The sequence below is a fragment of the Terrapene carolina genome, unplaced genomic scaffold (genome assembly GCF_002925995.2).
Source record: "Terrapene carolina triunguis isolate 2854851 unplaced genomic scaffold, T_m_triunguis-2.0 Scaffold130, whole genome shotgun sequence".
In the NCBI taxonomy this organism is placed as follows: Eukaryota; Metazoa; Chordata; order Testudines; family Emydidae; genus Terrapene; species Terrapene triunguis.
The window spans coordinates 8,337,522-8,351,557 of record NW_020664481.1 but is presented as its reverse complement, the minus strand read 5'-3'; the positions used below and the strand labels follow the sequence as shown (position 1 = coordinate 8,351,557).

General features: G+C 39.0%; 1 protein-coding gene across 1 annotated transcript in view; it reads right to left on the bottom strand.

Moving 5' to 3' along the window:
• Positions 1–6,526: 6,526 nt before the first annotated feature.
• The window catches only part of PSMA7 (proteasome subunit alpha 7), an 8,316-nt gene continuing 806 nt past the window's right edge, over positions 6,527–14,036 (bottom strand). The window contains exons 2-7 of the mRNA XM_024199026.2: positions 12,051–12,177; positions 10,618–10,742; positions 9,085–9,207; positions 7,781–7,900; positions 7,080–7,142; positions 6,527–6,752 (exon numbers count right to left, since the gene is read on the bottom strand). Coding sequence (XP_024054794.1) covers positions 6,660–6,752; positions 7,080–7,142; positions 7,781–7,900; positions 9,085–9,207; positions 10,618–10,742; positions 12,051–12,177 — 651 coding nt within the window. The 3' untranslated portion in view covers positions 6,527–6,659. The remainder of the gene's footprint in view (positions 6,753–7,079; positions 7,143–7,780; positions 7,901–9,084; positions 9,208–10,617; positions 10,743–12,050; positions 12,178–14,036) is intronic.

Here is a 14,036-nt window from a genome sequence, read left to right as displayed (position 1 = left end):
GAGAGGAGCACCTCCCTGCTGCAAGATGTATTTGAAATTGTAATACAAGTTATGAACATAGTATTCTAAATACATAAATTCATAGCTATACTCATACATATCTCATTAGACTATCAAGTTCAGAACATTACAAGTTTTCAGAAAAAAACTTAACCTGGCATATTTATATACACACTACCATTCTAAATAACTAGTTGCTTCAATTGCTTACACCTGGGGGTTCAGACCTGCTGTTCTCCCTTGGGTTGTCTAGACCCTGATTGTCAAACCTGTGTGAAGTTGGTATAAGTTATCAGAAACCCCCATGATCAGCAAGAGCTTAGACTTTCAGAACATATGGTCCTTACTTCTCTCACTTACTCATTACCTTTCTTTAATGTTGAAGAGCAGCCAAATGAACATGGAACAAGTTTAGTGACAAACCAAAGATTTTTAAAGATATTCGATACTTAAAGATATGAGGGATGGATGTCTCTGTGGAGAAAAACTATGCTGGTAAGCTCAGGGTGAAAAAATACTTCATTTTGCAGTGTAACTTGTCCTTGTAGATTATGCTCTGAATCAATATGCTTTGTATATCAACAGAACAATTCTTCTCTAAGTCTGTTAGTCAGACAGTTTTCATGCCATGAGGGGTAGAAACGTATCTGGATGGTGTCCTGTTCTGAGTAATTAAGTCTGGTAGAAGACGTAGAGATATTGATAGTATCACTAAGAGATTTCTGATGTCTCTGAACTAGTAGTGCCTGGGCCTGTCTGGGGCTATTCGGATGATTGAGACCTTGTCCTGTTTGACCTCCTTTAACACACATGGGATCAGAGGAAGTAGATGGATAAGCATAAAACAGGCCCTGAATTCAGAGGATTAGGAAGTCATCTCCTTGAGTACCTAGACTCCGTCCTACCTTAAAACAAAATATTTGCATTTCATCTTCTGTTCATTCACAAAGAGATCTATGCAGGGAGCACCCCACTAATTGAAAATGGACTTGAGGATTGAATCTTTTATGGACCATTGGTGATTCCGGGAAAAATGCATAATTAGATGGTCTGCCAGCGTATTGTGTAGGTTTCAATTAGTGTTACCCCAATTTCACAGAAGGATTGCTTCTTTACATTAGAGCATTGATCTTTGTTTACCTAAAACATTGCAGTGGTATTGTCAGTTCTTATCTATACACTCTGATCTTTGAGATGAGGTAAAAGGTCGTGCAGACAAACCACGTCACTCTGAGCTCCAGGATATTTATATGAGCCGAGCCTCTCTTTGAGACTGCCAATCCTATATTGTAAAGTTTGTCGAGATGGGCTCCCCAACCCAATAATGAAGTATCAGTTACTACTGACGTGGTGGGAAGTGCTGAGGAGAACGGAACTCCTTGTGGATCTGATGTGGGTCTTTCCACCAGATGAAGTAATTCAAAACTTCTTGAGTGATGTGTATTCCCATATCTAGCTTGTGAATAGCAGGGTGGTTAGACCATCTGTAACCACCCCTGAAGACAGCGAAGATGCAGTCTGGTAAATGGCGTCACCAGAGTACATGAAGCCATCGCACCTAAAAGACAGAGACATGTTCTTGCTGTAGTACATGGATTGTTTAGCTGTTGATTTATCAACTCTTGTATGTTATCAAATCTGGTCTGTGGCAGGTATCCTCGAGCCATTGTGTAATCAGTTAGAATTGAAGTCTTTAAATCATGATTTGGGGACTTCAACAGCTGAGTCAAGGGAGAGAATTATTCCAGGAGTGGTTGGGTCAGCTTTTGTGGCCCGCATCATGCGGGAGGTCAGACTAGATGATCATAATGATCCCTTCTGATCTTAAAGTCTATGAGTCTATGAGAATTTACTGGGGCTCTATATTTTGTTTTGGAATTAAATGACATTTTCAAGTTTAGTCTCAGTCTGGAGAACACATGCCTATGTAGTGAACACAGTTTATCACCTGTTCGGGAGACTATCCTGTCACCAACCAATTGTCAGGAGATGGGTAAACCAATACATGTCTCTTTCTGACATGTGCCGTGACCACAGCCAGACATTTTAGTGCAAGTTCTCAGGGCCATTGACCCCCTGAAAGGCAGCACCTGTATTGGTAATGTGTATTGCCCACTATAGAACAGAAATATTTTGTGTGTGTTGGATGGATGGAAACGTGTATTTGTAGACTGAGAGCTGCAAAGCGATCTAGGGAAGGAAGCGAGGACAGGGTTATCAGTTGTAATTTCAATTAGCTAACAAAGACATTCAGATCTGTCAGGTCCAATATTGGACTGTAGCCTCCCAATTTTTGGGGTCTAGAAAATATCAGTAGAACCCTTTCCCTAATATTGGGGTGGAACCTCCTCTATAGCACCAGGAGCCAACAGAAACTGAACTTCTTGTTGAAGGAGACTCTCATGAGAGAGGTTCCTGAAAAGGGATGGGAGGAAGTTGGGTTGGTGTGGGACTATTTTGGAATTGAATCAAGTGGCATTTTTGGATTATTTCCTGTTCCTATCTCTTGCTGGTGATACTGCTCTGTTTCCTGGAAATAATGCAGACAGTCCCCGAAAGGGGGAAGGGGTAAAGATCCTCCAGCATTGGTTGGTAGCTCTTGATTATATACATCAAAACAACTTCTTAAAGCCAGCCTTAACAACATTCAAAGCGGATGCTGATGAAGGTCTCCTCTCATGTGTATGTTGTTTCTTAGAGAAGTCCAGCCTTCTTGCTTCAGGATGATAAAAAGGAGTAGAGACAGGCTGTTTCAGTCGAGGATGATATTGAGACTGCTTCTTCTTGTATGGGGAAGTATAGATGTCTAATGCTAGCTGCTAGGTCTCAAAATGTAACTGTAAATGGGAAATTTGTCACTGAGCAGGTCTGTTTCCAGTAGGTCCTGCAGGGATTGGTTCTGGGCCCTATGCTATTTAACATTTTTATCAGTGACCTTGGAAGAAAACAAAAATCATCACTGATAGTTTGCAGATGACTCCCAAATTGGGGGAGTGGTAAATAATGAAGAGGACAGGTCACTGATTCAGAGCGATCTGGATTGCTTGGTAAAAAGGTGCCCGCAAACAATGTGTTTTAATATGGCTAAATGGAGATGTATAAATCTAGGAACAAAGAATGCAGGTCATACTTGCATGATGGGAGACCATCCTGGGAAGCAGTGACTCTGAAGATTTGGTGGCTGTGGTGGATAAGCTGAAAGTAAGTTCCCAGTGTGATGCTGCAGTCAAAAGAGCTACCACGATCCGAGGATGCTGAAAAGGGGAATCTCGAGTTAGGAGTAGAGGTTAGTTTGCCTCTGTATTTGGCACAGGTCTGATCGCTGCTGGAATACTGTGTCTTGTTCTGGTGTCCATAATTCAAGAAGGATGTTGATAAATTGGAGAAGGGCCAGGGAAGAGCTATGAGAATGATTAAAAGATTAGAAAACCTGCTTTATGGGGATAATTAGCGGTTCCCAAACTGTGGAATTTGGAGTTATGCCATCAGTGGATGGGGTTGCAGCGATCCTTAGTGTGTAGAGGACTCCATTTTGCTCTGCACAGTGTGACCTCAAATGTACTGAGAGTGCAAAATCACAATGCACAAAGGTCTCCATTTTGCTCTATAAAATGGCATCCTCCATGTAGCATGACCTCACACATGCAGTGCATGTGAGATCATGCTGTGCAGAGGATGCCATTTAGCTCTACAAAATGGCGTCCTCCATTCTGTCTGGGGTCCCGGGAGGAAACAACTCATTACAATGGGGTTGTGCTGGCAAAAAGTTTGGGAACCCCAGGATAGACTCAAGGAGCACAATCTATTCAGCTACCTTAACCAAGGGAAGCTTAAGGGATGACTTGATTACAGTCTATAAGTGCTTATATGCGGAGTAACTATTTAATAATGGGCTCTTCAGTCTAGCAGAGAAAGGTCTAACACGATCCAATGGCTGGAAGTTGAAGCTAGGCATCAGCTAATCATCCTTCACCCTCTAAACTGAGGGAGTGAAGAGAGGTTACCTGGAGCCTCTCACTGATGATTGTCTTTCAGCGACAGAGAGAGGTATTTTTTTCATAAAATGGTTTGTATTTAAGTATGTAGCCCTTTCACCTGTGCAGGTAACAGCAATCACAGGTGCCCCGCAAAGGATTTTTCTTTTTTTTTTTATTTTTCTTTTGAAGGAGCCATTGGTGTGGGGAAGTGGGTTAAGAACCAAACATTTTTTGTTCGTGTTTCTACCTTAGACAGATCAAGAATTTCAAGTTTGGTCTGTCCTGGTTTTCTGAACAACCCTGGGGAAGCTCCTAAACCATGGTTGTTGTGAGCTGTAAGGGGTAGTTTACATACGAACTTGCAGACTTTAACTCAGTTAGCTTCCTGAAACAGAGGATTATTTTGCTGTAAATCCAGTTTTGGACACTTCAGCATTAAGGGGCTAGTCAATTTCGCTAAGGTCAGTAACAAACCAGCCTTAGCTAACATGAATGTAATCACCTTTTTTAACTCCAAGATGAATGTTCACACACAGTCTGGCCCAAAAACAATGTAATGGGTTTCAAGTCACATTATTTTGGTGGAAGTTTGTAGACCATCCCTAACACTAATTGAATGAGTTGGGTTTTGAATCTTTAATGCAAGTTTCCGTTATCTCAAGTGTTAGTCACAGGGGTACGATTTTCGACCTGCTCTGTTGCCTTTGTTACTAGGCTTTGCACAGGGAGTGAAGATTGGCTCTGCAGCCCCTATGGTGGGAATTCCCCCAGCAAGCACAGAGATGGCTGGTGACACCAAGATGTGGTTGCAATATCTTGCACCAGGAACTTCCAGCTGGTGCAGAACTTCTTGAAGGCTGACTTGAGAAGAAGAAAAAAAAAAAATCTTTGTTTTTAAAGTGCATTTTAGGCCTTCTTTGTGTCAAAGTAACAAACCTCACTTCCCCCTCCCTTAGCAAAGTTCTCATTCTGTACTTCTCCTACAAGTTGGCTGCACAATAGGTTGCAGGATCAGGTAATAGTTTTAAGATAAGCTGCATTTTATGATCAATGTAAAAAGAGAGTTCTCTAGTCCCTGCACCTCCATTTTTGAGGCGCTCTCACTTGTTTTCCGCTTTCTTCATCTAAACTGCTACTCCCTATTGCATTGTGGAGGGAGAGGAGTTTTATTTTCCATTTACTGGGCAAACACTACAAATGCTATTGTTCCTAATTCAGAACTCATTTGTTCATGTGCCATTAAAACAATGAGATTACTTCTATACCCAATTGTGTAGTGCATTGTTATGAAAAACAAATGAAAACATGCTCTATTGAGACAGAACTGAAAGTAGCTTGATAGCTCATCTTATTTAGTGTGATGTTCCATCTTCCTGTTCTTTCAAGAGTAGAGGCGATTTTTATAAATAGGAGTATATCAATATAGCTGTTCTCCTCTCTGAAATAAAATACCCTTTATTTGTTAAGCAGACACAGTGATTTCTTTCTGTGTCTAAATATATTTGATTCAATCCACCTCACCTGTGACTATATTCCTAGACTTTGTTTAAACACACGTTTCATTCCAGAGCTGCATCAGGTACTTAGTGGATTGAGGGACACAGCACTGATTGCTCATTAGTCTGTATAATAAGCTATTTTCATAAAAGATGATGGCATGGTTTTGATGGGTGGTGGCTGCGTACATGGAAATTCCACATCACGTTATATCATTTTTAAGGACACAGCTTTCAGAAGGGCAGAAGATACAAGCTCAGCTCAGTTGTACAAGAATGGAAAAAGTGGACATTTGGCCTGAAAAGTTGAGCAGATGATATGAATGCTGCTGGAACTACAGTGGGAATAGACAGGAGGGAAGAGTAGTAAGAAACTAGAGGAAAATCTCAGCTCCCTTTCAGAAGAAGAGACTGGCCTTAAGTGACTGAGAATCCATCTCTGGAAAATGTTTGATGCTTGTTATTGCATCACATGCAAAAAACTTTTGCAGCTATTTAACTACAGAAAGGCTAGTATTGTTCTATAAATCCGTTAACAGGCAGTTCAGGATCGTAGCTTGTCACATTCAGATAAATAGAACTTGCATTATCTCAAAATGAGTGTCAAATCCACCACATACGCTAGCTCTAGCATGTTACATGCTTTCACAACATTGAAGTGTTACAGTGCCTGCTCTGCTGATACCACAGCTACATCGATTCAGCCCAGCCCATTTGTTTTTATTATAGAAACGACTTTGTCAAATATGACTTCTAATTCAGATTACCACGTATGAGGAACTTTTGTAAAATTAAGAGTATTGTCAAATGAGAAAAAGAATCACTGAGGTGGGACCTGTCTGTTATGGCTTTATAATTATGTTATGAGATAGCAATCTAGGATTATAAGCAAGCCAGTTTGCAGGAGTGATGGTGGAAAATAGTTATTGAACAAGAACATCAGTGGCAAGGTTCAGGAGATAGGGATGAAGATTACTATCACTCTCTTGTAACCAGCTGCATGAGCCTAGTTTAAAATCCAAGGAACAAGTAGATTTATTTAAAATAAAAAGCTTAAAAAAAATCAGTAGGTTTATTGTAGGTCTCAGAGGGGCACAATATGAATAAATGGATTGCCTACATCTCTATACAGAATAACCCATGATTTGAATTAAAAACAAGCAGCTATGCAATTGGATTTCATTCATCATGATGTTTTCTTCTGTTTTTTCTTTTCATTCTCTTCCTTTTCTTTTTCAATTTCAGCAACATACTTCTCAATTTCTTCAGGACTTAAAATCTTAAACAAAAAAAAGAAACATAGGTGACTTAAGATACCAACAGACTTTATTGGAATGTGAAAGATCTACTTCTGATAAGGAAATTAATATAATGTAATATTGTGCAGGGGTGAGTGTCTGTCTGTAAGCAAACAAATACTCTGAACAGGCCGAACTGTTTTGGAAGCTTCTTTTGCCTTCGTATTAGTTAGAAATACAATTCTGCATCTGCCCTGAATGTAGAGCTGCTGTAGAAGTCAATGGGAATTCTACATGGAGAGCAGTACAGAAACAAGCATCAGAGGAGTAGTGAAGGTGAACAATATTATTAAAACGACAACAGTTACCTTGAGTGGCTGATCTCTTCTCATAACGGCCAGCTCAATGTTTTTCCCACCTGACTGCACAACCTGAAGTAGTCAAAAAGTTGAAAGGTTTAGAATGAGAAATTCTATTCCATATATCAATTCTGATTAAGTCTCCCTAAGAGAGTCACTGATGGGAACTTCAAATTTCTCTTTCCATTAGCTCAGAGCTGTATATTTCATTACAAATACTAGCACTGCAAAATAATAAGCCTCTTCAGTCTAATGAACTCTACTCCAACTCAGTGCATAGATTATGTACACTTGCACCAATTAAAAGTCCAAGGCACTATGAACTGTAGCGTTATTCATTTAGCTCAAGTTCTAAGTGCATACAATAGAACACAAGGAATAAGCTAGTGCACATTGTTTAAGTATGTTCAGAATGAATTTGTGTGCCAATATCCAAAGCTTAAGTCTGATTTTTTAAAAATTATTCTTCACAAGAAAACTGGTAGATTATTACATACAGTCCTGGTAAAAATCGGTTTAAGAAGTGTTTTGTAGCTCAGTCCTACAGCCAGTATCTAGTGTCCTCAGACTATAATGGAAAATACCATTTTTGATAAATTCTAGAAGTCACGGGTGACTTATGGTGATCAAGTACACACACACACACACACACACACACACAAAACAGAGAGAGAGAGGAAACTGTCAGCAGGTTGTTGAATCAGACTCACTTCAAGAAGAGCCTTGATGACAAGTTTAATGGTCAGATCATCTGTTTCAATGGCTTCATCCGTATAGTTTTTCTCCAGGAATTCACGCACAGACTTGGCTCCTCTCCCAATAGCATTAGCCTAGAATAATTGCAGAAAATGGTAGATACAAGTTTGGGGAGGAGGGGGCGGGGGGGGATTTAATACTTTTTAAAGTACACTTCATCAAGACAATACTAACAGAAAATGATGCAAATACTCAACAGACCGCATACCCTGTTGTGCATATAATGATCCCAAGACTGGATTAATAACCATTCAGAAGATCATTGCCACTCACCCACGATAAAAAACAAGTGAAGCCAAGATCACTATAAAAAAAAGTGTTGGAAGATACTTAACACACACATGCTTGTGTGTTGTTGTTTTTCAGGAGCATGGGGTAAGATTTCCAAAGTAAAGTTTTATCCTATGTGCTGCTAGCCCTACTAAACTTTGGTCACTACTTCTAAGTCTCAACTTTAATACGGGGGGGGGAGAATATGAAAATCAAGTGTTTTTTACATATTAAAAAAGTGGGCATAAACATGCACAGTATGTAGTTGGTGCTAAATTTTGTTGTTTTACCGAAGTGTGATATTTTTGCTGACATTTTCAGGCAGAAGATAAAATCTTACAATTCACATAGTATCATAGAGATGAAAGACCCCTATTAGATATGGGGTATTCAAACTTTTCTGCCCCGTGACCACATTTGAACAGACATTGTTTCTGTCTAATGGACATATTCTCTCCCATTCACAGTTGTGCAGACCACCTCCATCCTATTTGTAGTCCCCTAACATTCCCAGTAATATATTTGTTGCTGTCTTAGAACATTTTTGCAGCTGGCAAGCTAGCACCATGTCAACAGACAGCTCTCCACCGGCTCTCAGACCATATAGTATAAGACAGGGGGACAGCAACCTTTCAGAAGTGGTGTGCCGGGTCTTCATTTACTCACTCTAATTTAAGGTTTTGCGTGCCAATAATACATTTTAACGTTTTTAGAAGGTCTCTTTCTATAAGTCTGTAATATATAACTACACTATTGTTGTATGGAAAGTAAATAAGGTTTTTAAAGTGTTTAAAAATCTTCATTTAAAATTAAATTAAAATGCAGAGCCCCCCGGACCAGTGGCCAGGAACCGGGCAGTGTGAGTGCCACTGAAAATCAGTTCGTGTGCCACCTTTAGCATGAGAACTACCAAGTCCATCTCCCAACAAGATATGATCTCCCCAGAGACATTTCGTTTAATCTCCGCCAGTAGAAAGAGTCAACTCACCTTCCAAGCATGGTAAGTGCCAGAGGGATCAGTCTGATAGAGCCTAGGAGTTCCATCGAAGTCAAATCCCACAATAAGGGCAGAGATCCCAAAAGGTCTGCGGCCATTACTTTGAGTATATCGCTGATGAGAATCAAGACAGAGCTTATTTCAGAAACTTCTCTACAAAGCATATGGATTTCTAAAGTAGTAGTTGTACAAAAGTTACATAGAAAGTTTATCATATTTCCTATAATTTGTTACTGGGACCTTTTCTCCCCTTGTTGTGGTTTCAAGAAATCTCTTGTAGTGCAGGTCACCCATAAACTAAAGCATGTAAGAGGATGGTTCCAAAATAATAGCCTCTCTTAGATACTTCTGAATTAACTACTACCACATTAAAAAAAAAAGTGAAATATTATTGTTCTTGTTTCATGTTAAGACATTCAGAGGTATCTAGGAATGTAATTTGTGTAAATTGATTAGCAGATGTGATGGTCACAGAGAGAATGCAAAAAAGCAGCTTTACCAATCTGTATTGACATGAAGGCTTAGAAAACCCATTTAAAAAACCCCAAGAGACATGGAAGTGAAGCTGAAATGTGATAATTCTTACAGAACAGTAACTTTTGTGATAAGTCCAATAGCTGCCAAGATCCCAAGTCTCTAGAATTTAAATACTTTGTGATGAGAAGCAGGCTACTCCACAGCTGGTGTTGCTTCACTATGTTAAAGAGCACCCACATTCCATTTCTGTCAGTATAGAGGCCCAATCCTGCATTTCTTGCCCAATTATTTTTGCAGGAATTTGCAAAAAATACACCGGAAATACAGAATCAGATTTGTTGCTTGTAAAACAAGTTTAAAATATTTGGGTATCTGTCAGAATGAAAAATAATTACATGTGAGATTATTCCCTTGCAGTAAAATAAAAGTCTAAAATAAACTTTCATGGAAAGAATATAAACATGTATTGGAAAGGCAAAACATAACAGAGCTCACACTAAAGATGGACTATGCATAAACTGGACTCTTACTAAGTAGTGGAGATAACTGAGATTAATGCATTAGGAAGAGATTAAATAAAAATGCATCATGGAATATACTATTTGTCCATTTTGATACACTAGAACTTAATTTAAAATTACAGTATTATTAAATGTATTTTATAAAAATGTCTTAATAGGTCTCACTACAGTTTTCTGCTAGTAAATCTTGATAAACTGGAGAAACCAATCTGTTTGTGTGAATTAAAGATTGCAGATCAGCATGTTTCTACTGTTAATACATAAGTGCAATAATGCTGTCCCAATGAGCACTAATTAACGTTCTGGATTTGCCCATCTTTGGGAGAAACCAATGACATACCCTGTTTCTCCCCTTTGTCTGAAGCTACAGCAGTAATACCCAACTAAGAGATTCTGCTCTGTTATCGTGGCTTTTCACTAGTGTAACAGCAGAATTTGGACCAATTTATTTACCCACTGATTCTCTGGCACCATACCATATTTTTACAATGAATGGAGAAACACAGTACAGAGTTGTCTAATATACCTGTTTCAGGCTTGCGATGTAACGTGTGATGTATTCCACAGTGACAGGATCCTCCACAGTAAGTCTATGGCTTTGACACTCCACACGAGCCCTATTTATCACTATTCTGGCATCAGCTGTGAGCCCTGCAATGATGATATAATTCACTATGTGCTCAAATGTGTACTTGGCACCAGATAGATTAAATAAGATAGACAGTCCCTGCCCAAAAGGGGCTCACAATCTAAATTCAGACAAGAGGGATGAGTAACAAAAAGGGGACATGGGTCACAATGACAAGATCATGTAGTTACTTCGGCTTGTCATGAAGGTACAGTAATTTTTTATAAGGAGCTAAGTTGTTAAAAACTAAAATTAAAATTTGGTTTATCTTTCATGCTTGTGAATTAGAGACAAATGCTCGAACAAGTGTCCAGAACATTTGTTAGCAGACTGTCAGTAGGCCAACTAGAAACAGGTTTAGCAAAATGTCTGTCCTCAAAAAGATTTCTGCTATATTGCTCATATACTGTACTGCCTCATAATGAGCACAAGTGACAGATCAAATTAATCTTGTCCAGTCCTCCTGGTTAGAGGTAAAGTTTGATGCTGCTGTTGCCATATAGGATTAAGAACTGTAAAAGTTAGTTTGCAAGAATGACAGATGTGTCTAAATCTAAAGAGGAATACCTTGGCCTACTGATCTGGATATCTGTACTAAGAGTAGTAATTTACAACTGTTTAGTATTTTAGAACAGTTGTGCTACTAACAACTTACATTGACAGTGAAAGAATTTTGACTTGTCATTACTTATGCTGCTTTTTCATTACTCTCAGCTTAGACAATGAAAGTCAATTAAGTCACTTTAAAGTTCTTAGTACTGCAAGGTTAGAGCTTCAATCATTGTAGGCAGTAATTCATTTAAAATTAGTCTTTTTCTTCTGATCTTTGGTTTTATAATAGCTTGTAAAATTTAACCTTGGGGTCAGATTCAAATGGGGAGAGTTCCTTTAATGTAGCCTGTTCATATATATTCTGTCCATTTTATGAATGATCAAATAATTTGATCTGTATCTGTTTGCTTGTTCACCTCCCCTCAGCCACAATGCACACCTCTGCCAAAGCTGGAATTAAAATACAGGAATTCCCAGTTTTCAGCCTCATGTTTAATCCATTGCATCACACAAGCTCTGAACATAAGGACATTTTCCTCATTAAATTGCTGGTTCTATAGAATTACTCTTTAGGCATTCTTATTCAAAAGAAATAAGTAAACACCTAAATATAATCCCTCCTCTTCTCCCTTCCACCAATTGTCCAAAGGAATTTGATTTTCACCGTTCATAAACCCTACCCAATATAGCAATGCTCCAATAACTACCTTTTAATTCCAATGCCTGTTCCCAGCTTAATAGATGAGTATTTAATAGTTCAACTGTCAGACACTGCATACCTGCAAAAGCCATGCAGACATTGTCATCAAGGGCGCAGATCTTCCTCACAGTTCTTTCATCCTGAAGTTTTGCCATAGATTTCTTTTCCACACCAAGAACAACAATCTCTTTTCCTCTTACTCCAACCTTCAATGCATTCAAAACCAATGACAGTTAAGATACACCCAACAGACCAATAATAGGTATAGACTTTTCTTGAAACAAGTACAAAAGTATTAATTCCACCTGAAGCTTCAAATCCTTTGCTTCATGTTGTAGTCTGCAACAAGTTGGAAATTAACTGATGTAAGACAGCAGAAATTGGCCCATGTACCAGCAAGTGTAAGGCTTTATCATGAATATGCCACAGAATAATTCTCTGAGCATACATTAGTGTTTATAATGTAATTGTACTTTATACCTAATGTAGTTGCATCTTTATACTTAATTCCAAGCTGAATTAAGAACACTGTTGCTGCTGTATTTGAGTACTTGTTATGGTAGTAAGTCAGAGCCAAATACAAGCTATTGCTCCTCAGGTCCAAAAATATACTAAGATTGTTGCATAGTCTATGGTCCTTACCATAAATGCAGCCCATCCATACTTTGCTTCCTCCATATACCAAACTCTCAGGTCATCCTATGCACTCCTTCCCCCACCTCCCCTTTCCCAAAGTTAGGAAAATGGGGTTTGTTTGTTTTTTAAACCCATATTCTCGTTGCTTTTAATACAGGGGACTGGAAAACTTGGTTCTTTCTTGACAATCTGATTTATGATGTTCCAATAGATTTTCCAATTTTGCCATATTACAGATTGTCGCATAATGAGAGCTACAGCCAAGATTACATTGGACACTTCCACATTCTCCTTACTTTCTGAAATTCTCCTTTAGGCTTGAAGTTTGTTATGCTCATCCCAAATGCAAATATTTTGGAAAGCGATCAAAATTTTCCAGCTGTTTTGTTACTGGAGAGTTAAAAAGAGATGCACAGTTTTTCAGCACTGTCTTTCTGCCCTGAACTTTTTATAAAGTGGCAACATTTTGCACCCATTGTCCACTGGTGTAAACAGCTATACAAGGTTCAGTGCTCTGGTGAATCAGGCCTTCAATTTTTTTTCCTATTGCTGTCACCCAGAACAATTTTACCCCCTTCCCCCCGATGTAATGCTGCCCAGTGAGTTCAATCTTGTAGAAAATTGTGTGTAGCCAAAAGGGCATGCAGCAACTGTCAGAACTCATTCCTCCACACCTCATTTGCCTCAATGACTTGTAATGACCTGCTGGTTTAGGGCTTAAGTTTGTAGTAGTATCACTGGCAGATACAACTATTCAATAAAATATAAGCTCCACAATGTGTTTAAAATAAGTGTGTCATCAAATAATTTTTTGATGGCAGGTTATGTACTTTACCAAAAAAGCCCTTATATATAATGCACCTGTAAAGTGCCAAACACACCTATGTCATGGTATAGGTTAGTATTAAACACTCTGGCAAAATCAAACTCATTGGGGATTCATTTTTAAAAGCAGTTTTAGAAAAATGTCTGTTCCATAATTTCCAGTTTGCAAACAGACACCACCATCAATTTGCATTTACACAGCACTTTGTTTTCAAGCAGCACGGAAACTTACTCATTGAAGTAGGCATTATCTCCATATTGCAAGTGAGGAAATGGAGTCAGGGATGTTAAGTTGTTTGCCCAAGGCCCCATGGCAACTGAGCAGCACGGAAAGAAGAATTCATGAGACCATGCTCTGAAGCGTCCCTAGCCTGTTTGCCAGAAGCTGGGAATGGGTGATGAGGGATGGATCACTCAAGGATTACCTGTTCTGTTCATTACCTCTGAAGCACCTGGCATTGGCCACTGTCCGAAGACAGGATACTGGGCTAGACAGACCTTTAGTCTGACCCAGTATGGCCATTCTTATGTTCTAGAAGATCTTAGTTCCCAACTCCCAAGAGCAATCTTCTAGTAACTTGCCACATACAATGGGCTCCTGCAG